This window comes from Galeopterus variegatus, unplaced genomic scaffold, assembly GCF_000696425.1.
Source record: "Galeopterus variegatus unplaced genomic scaffold, G_variegatus-3.0.2 Scaffold342, whole genome shotgun sequence".
Lineage (NCBI taxonomy): Eukaryota > Metazoa > Chordata > Mammalia > Dermoptera > Cynocephalidae > Galeopterus > Galeopterus variegatus.
In genome coordinates, this window is record NW_007726453.1 from 446,802 (window position 1) to 453,808 (window position 7,007).

The 7,007-nt window shown below is 37.4% G+C and overlaps 1 protein-coding gene across 1 annotated transcript in view; it reads left to right on the top strand.

Annotated features, from left to right (window-relative positions):
* Positions 1-1,144: 1,144 nt before the first annotated feature.
* RFX6 (regulatory factor X, 6) overlaps positions 1,145-7,007 on the top strand; it is a 56,314-nt gene continuing 50,451 nt past the window's right edge. The window contains exons 1-4 of the mRNA XM_008567754.1: positions 1,145-1,418; positions 1,709-1,868; positions 4,614-4,737; positions 6,433-6,494. Coding sequence (XP_008565976.1) covers positions 1,196-1,418; positions 1,709-1,868; positions 4,614-4,737; positions 6,433-6,494 — 569 coding nt within the window. The 5' untranslated portion in view covers positions 1,145-1,195. The remainder of the gene's footprint in view (positions 1,419-1,708; positions 1,869-4,613; positions 4,738-6,432; positions 6,495-7,007) is intronic.

Genomic DNA, 7,007 nt, shown 5'->3' on the forward strand with positions numbered 1-7,007 from the left:
ATGCCTTTCCCGACAAGTGGTGCTAAAAAACAGGGGAGGTTAAATACACCCATAATTTTAGCTGTTATATTGCTTGGACTGTATTACTCCTCCCCTTAATTGACCCTTCAGCCATCCACATTGGGTCCATTTTGTTTTTTCTATGTTAAATTTCAATTAATGTGGATTAATATTAACTCAAAATTCAAGGGTGATTTCTGTCTCTAATGTTCCAAGAAAGAATGACAGGTTGAAGGTTGTAATGAATCAATGTTAACCAAAGCAGGACCCTTGCTTTTCCTGGAGAGCACTGCTCATATAAAGGCACAGGGAGTATTTGTCAAAAGAACAGAGGATGGCAGGAAGGGAAGGTTGTGTGTCAGTCAGGCGACACTGACCCCAAATACCCTCAACTGTTTCTGCTTAAAGAGAGCACAAGTTATTATTTTCCATCACATGTAACTCTCTTGCTATTTTGGATTGGAAAATTATTGTGATTTCATTTTTCATTTAAACGAACGTCCGTTGCACTACCAGATATAAGAGCTGCGGATGTAGTGCAAAATACTGTAAACCGAGAGAATGAATACTTTCCTTCAAGTTCGGGGCGATCCTCGAGGCCTGGGAGGCCCAGGAGTCCGAGCCCATGTGCATCGCAAGCAGAGCAGTGCGTGGCGCGATGGCACCTGTCCTACAGCCTGTGAGAAGAGCCCTCGCCATCAAGCCCTGGGATTAGCCCGGGAACCCAGAACGCGGCCCGTGCTGTGCAGTGACTGGGTGGAACTCCGGGGCACTCTTGTCCCTGTCCCGGGCGTGCAGTCAAGGCTGCCCGGCGTGGGCCTCATTTCTGTCTGCTGAGAGTCGGGATGGCGCTAGTGGCACTGCTCTTCCCCCGGAGGGGGAGGAGAGCGAAGTTTTCTCGATCTTTATGGGCGCTTTGTGAAACTGTCCTCAGGCCCACCGCAAGATGAGAGACGGGAGCAAGGAGGGGAAGGGGGTGTGGAGAATGCGATCCACGGCTCAGGGCGTGGCGGCCAGGTGAGGAAGTGAGTTCCGAGGACGGCACCTGCCCGGACCGCAGCCGAGTGGAGAGACACAGCCCCGCCTCGGCCCGCCTCGGCCCCGGCTCCCCAGCTCCGCCCCGCCCCGCCCCGGCCTCGGGGCTCCGCCAGAGCCGGCCGCGCGGCGGGTGCGGAGGTCTCCGGCGGCCGGGAGGATGGCCAAGGTCCCCGAGCTGGAAGACGCCTTCGTGCAGGCGCAGCCTTCAGCCCGGCTCTCCCCCGAGATCCGGGAGGAGTGCTGTGCGCAGCTCCTGGGCAGGGGCTTGCTCGTCTATCCGGAGGAAAGCGTGTTCCTGGCGGCTGAAGCGCAGCCCGGGGGCGCGCAGGGCAGCGGGGAGAAGGGGGAAGCCCCGGAGCTGCGTGTGGGAGTGAAATCAGGTGAGTGCTCTGCCCCATCCGGAGTTGTCACTGGGACGAGGATGGGCACCCAGTAGTAAAAACAAACCACCTCAAACATACATATACATAGAACGTTCTGCCCACATCTTCCTATTTCCCTAGGAAAATGTCAACTAGAGATTGTTAGCTCTCAGGGATTTTGCATAGTTCTCCTGTCGCCGCCCCAGCCCCCCAACAGGTCATCCCATCTGAAGCAAAGGCGCACTTAGAGGCTACTTAACTGATCTTGTATTCCGTCTTTCTTTATCATCCCTTCGCCTGGCGATCAGAAATGCATTTAAGCAATGGTAACTTTTCCTCTGAAGAAGAGGATGAGGACACTCACGACAGCAAAACCAAAGCAGCTGATGACCAGCACCTCTCTCAGAAGAAAACCATCACGCAGATCATGAGGGACAAAAAGAAGCAGACACAGCTCACACTGCAGTGGTAAGACTCAGCCACGGGGGTACACTTAGACGCCTGTTGATGTTTTCAAAGCTAGTGTCTTCAGAACCTGTGCTTTGGACAATTTGCTTCTCCTTCAAACTTTTTGAGGAGGTTTAAAAGACCAATTGGAATTTTATCCAAATTTTTTTTTCACTGAATATTTAGTATAGAGACATATCTGATACCAGTGAAAAATGACCTGCAATGTAAATAAAACCACATTTCTTTGTTTATTATTGACTAAAACCATAATTTCTTCAAATCCATGCGATAATGAATGTTTTTATGACTTCTTTGCTCAACATGCAATCAATTCAGTTCGTATATATTTGTTATTTGGTGGTTTTTTTATTTACAAAGCACGATTCTCAAAAATAACCTAAAAGGAGGAAGGTTCTTAACACTGCCTTATCCATAAGAGGGCGAATTAAAAATAGCGTATTGGCTGTAAGTTGAAATGTGTTTGAAGCAGAAGACATAGAAAAATTAGTTAAGATATCGCTATTAACTTAAATATCTGTTCAACTATTTTTATAGCACCTGTCATATAGATTTACTATAGTGAAATATCACAAATTGGATTTTGTGGAAAATCTTTTATAACCACAAATTTATTAGTAGGCTATCTACATACAGAAAACAGTTTGTAATATTTATCTAAAAGAGAAAAGGATCTAAAGTAAAAAAAAAAAGTATCAGACATCTGTGCATAGTATGAAGAAATAGAGGTATAAATTACCTTTCAAATTTCAAATAGAAAACAAATAAAAGGGCTACTTATTTACTGATTATTTACATAACCTGTTTGTGTAAAGTAGGACCTAAACCTTAGAAATATATAGTAGAAGAAAAGAATAAAAAAACTAGTAATTTTATTTTTATTTATTTAAACATTAAATTACAATTTGCATATACTAAATTTTGTGATTATATGCTTGACCCTTTCAAATATTGAAATACCAACCAAATGTTTCTCTAAAGTTACCCTTTAACTATTGAAGTTGATGTCATGATTACTGGTTAAGGATACACTAGAGCAGTAAATAATTGAGCTAATTATCTGGAATATTTAGGATACAGCTATTTGCACTAGAATAATTGGGGCAAAAGTATTATGATTTCATATATATTACAGAGGTGTTTTGAACAATCACTCCCATTTTATCAGTTCACATTGAGTGAGTGGAAACAACCTTGGGTTTCTATTTTATAAATATATACACATTAAAATTAAAGAAAAAAATGCCATACCCCAAACTGACATTGTTCTTATGTCTAGGGTTACAAGTATTTTGAAGACAAAGACAATGCCTACAATAATATCAAAATAGGCAGATGAAAATTGGCTATTATATGTGTGTCATTAAAATACAATTTTTAAATAGCTGTTTCTTATGATGATTTTCATATTTTTGAAAATATAAAAAACACTATCATTTCCGTTTGAATTTCCCACACCCTCTCCTAAAAAATGAGTTTTACACATTTTTTAAAAAGTTATTTGTATTTTGAGAATTTCCCTTTAAGATTATCTTGGGAGTGGTAAAAATTAGAACTTAAAATCAAAATGAAAAAGCTGGCTGATTAACTCCAATTTTCACTTTCAATTAGGTGTCTGATTTTATGCAAATTGATTTTATGTTTTAAAACACTAGATCTTACTGGTTTTTGGCCTTTTGTTTTCTTCATAGAAAAATGGGTGTCTGATATCTGCTCAGGAAACACTTCCTTAGCTTTCATCTTGTGCACATTGAAAATATGTTAAATCAGAGGTCTTGAAGGATTTTACCCAATTTTAATCTGAATATATACTCTATATTGCATTGTTACTATATGATGATAATTTTGATTTTACTTTATTTAAAATTAGTAGAAGTAAATTTTAGCTGAAATCATCTACTAGACTGTTAAAAAATCTGGGAATAGGATCTGAAAGTTCTGATTTCTAGATTGCTGTTCAGATAGTTGTAACACAAAATATATATTTATTGCATTTATATAAATTTCACTTAATTACAAATTAAATACAATTACTCCAAATTTTCAAAGCTTATATCATTATATTTATAACATAGATTTGAAGTATATATGTTATATTTGGAGGCATCTATAGAGTATTGCATTATGTTTCAAGTGTATAGGATGTTTTAGATAATTATAGTACTGATCACAGTACAAGGTGTAGGGATAGAAATAGATAAGTATCACTTCAGACTTATTCTGAAATGAGTTTAACCTTATGTAATTTGCAAATAAATGCATCACCATCCTTCCCTAACTATTCAGGGTTCAGAACTAGTTTGTTAATGAAAAGAAGAGAATGTAAGCGTTTTTCAACCTGAAGCCTAGCAGCCCTTTAGTGCTGAGGATGTTCTTTAGAAAACCCATCATCTTCAATTTCACCATTCGTATTTATATACCACAGAGCAAACAATAATGAACAGTGAGAAGTTATATAGAAGTAAGACCTAATATTTACAATGTGGACCAAACAGGAGTGATTTTACATAGCCATGATATTTTAACTGCACTAGCAGATGTTCATAGGGGTTCTTGCTCTTCTAACATTAATCCTTGTGATCTGATTTTTAATAATAACCAGAATAAAAGAAGTCAACTCATGTCTACTCATTAATTCATCTGTATAAAGTCTGTATTCAAAATGGGCATTAAGTCAATGAGAAAGGGGAAATAAAAGGAGAAATAAAGAAAAAGTTTGACCTAATTTTTGGTCTTTTTCCTTAGGCTTGAAGAGAATTACATTGTATGTGAAGGAGTTTGCTTACCACGGTGCATCCTTTATGCACACTATTTAGATTTCTGCAGGAAAGAGAAATTGGAGCCAGCCTGTGCAGCCACCTTTGGAAAGGTACGTGACACATATTGGCTACACTACCTTACAATTAAAGCCATGTCAGTATGGAAAACAAATTCATCTGAGCAAGTTTTCTTAGAGGATATTAAGACATTCATTTCCTAGGCATAAATGAACTCTCTTAAGGACTGTGTTTGGAACTTCTATGTGTTTATACCTTGATTTTTAATGTTACAACCCTGGCTATCAGAAGATCTAATGTGAACTTAAAGCAAGCTCCGCTTAAGTAGTAGCATTTCCCTTCCAAGAGGGATGCATTGAAGAATATGGTATGGCCTATCTTGAGAAGCAAAATTAAATGGAGGTGACAAGTCTCTTGTCAATGCAATTAGTAGTTATCTTTATTATTTAGCTAGTCCAAGTATGCAAGTTTTTAGCAGGTTTTTATTCTGTTACCTATATAGTTTGGTTAACTCTCCATTTCACTCTATGTTTATATCCCAAACTCTAAGATTTTGTGATGGAATTGGTTAAATTTTTTTCATTTAAAAGCATTTCTTTCTACCCCACCTGTATGGTTAGGATGGAAATCTGTAGAACTGACATTACCATAATTAAATATGTTGATATCATTTTGAGAATCAGGAAACAGTATCAATCTCTTGGGAAAGTTTTCTTCCTTGAGATTCTTCTCATGCTCTCTTGTCTGAGAACCTAGGATATCCCAGAAAATGTATAGAAAGGTTGGGTCTTAAATATTTTATCTCATAAAAACTGAAATCTGAATTCTAACCTGCAGAGGCACTCATTGTCCAGAAAATAATGAATATGGAGTTCTAGCTTCCCAGTTAAAGAAAAAAATTATTTATTTTGAAAACCTATCTGTTTATAGAGATATAGCAATATAGCACAAGGAAACCAAGTGATCTAGGTTCTAGCCTTGACTGTGACTAATTTGTTGTGAGATCTTCTGAAGCACTTTCTTCAGAACTCAGTTAACTCGCTCTATAAAATGAGGAGGCTAGATAAGACAACTTCTAATGCCCATGTTAGCATTACCATTTTGTGAATTTACCTTATAGCAATAATTCTTAATGTTTGGAGGTCATGAAGCACCAAGAATCTGGTAAAAACTGTAGACCCAGTCACCAAAATGAACACATACATAAAATTTTCCATGAGTTCTCTGTAGTTCATGTGCAGATCACCTAAGATCCAGGTTAAAACTCCTGTTTTATGTAGAAGACTTTTTTTTTTAATCTTTAATAAGATCCTAATTTTAGCAAATTTAGAAAAAGAAACACAAAAGAAAAATGTTATAACACTACTGTGGAGATCCAGTAAAGCAGAGGAAGTTTCCTGTATCCTTTCAGGGATGGGGATGGATATCAAATTGTGGGTCAATCTCTGAATGAAATTATTATAAAGAAACTCAAATCTTCCCACTCAGTACATAAATAAAGTAATAATCACTTTGGTAGTAATATCAAACAAATGCAGATACAGGTATGATCTGCCTTGGAAATTGAGACAAGGGCAGTAGAACACTGTGACCAAAAAGTACCTCCCTGCCTCTGCTGATGTATTATTGCTTATCAATATGTATAAGATATTACTTTTTCCAGACTAATTATTCACTCACAGTTCACTCGAAGTTCAGCATTTACTTTCTTGAAGTAATTGGTTATGAATGGCTTGCATTAGAACCACACATTTTCTAAAAACTAAAGTCATTGTCTTTCTTTTTAGACAATTCGCCAGAAGTTTCCTCTCCTAACAACAAGGCGACTTGGAACAAGAGGCCATTCAAAGTAAGACACATCAATGATTCTGCCCTTGTATGTGAGGATTGACACAATATGCGATAAGTATTGTCTTTATCAATGAATAGAACTGGGTATTCTCTTCTCGATGAAGCAGACTTTTACCAACTGTAAAAACTCAAAAGAAAAACAGGTAGATTTTTACAAAACAGGTAGATTTTTACAATAATGTTTAAAAGGAAAATTTATACAGAAAATCATAATATGTGATTTTTTTCTGCTGAAATAATTTAAATGAATCATTTTTATAACCTTAAAGCTGTTACTAAAGGAACCAGTGTCATAAAGAAGAATGTATAAGACTAAATATAGGGGCCAAGCAGAATCCACAGCACTTCCATAGAGCAAGGCCAAAACCAGGGGCTGAAGATTTCTGTGAGTACAAAGTACCTTTTCACAGTTCAGGTTCTTCCTCTAGTTTTCTTTCCCAGACAGTCATTTCTTTTTTTTTTTTTTTTTTTTTTTTTTTTTTTTTTTTTTTTTTTTTTTTTTTTTTTAAAA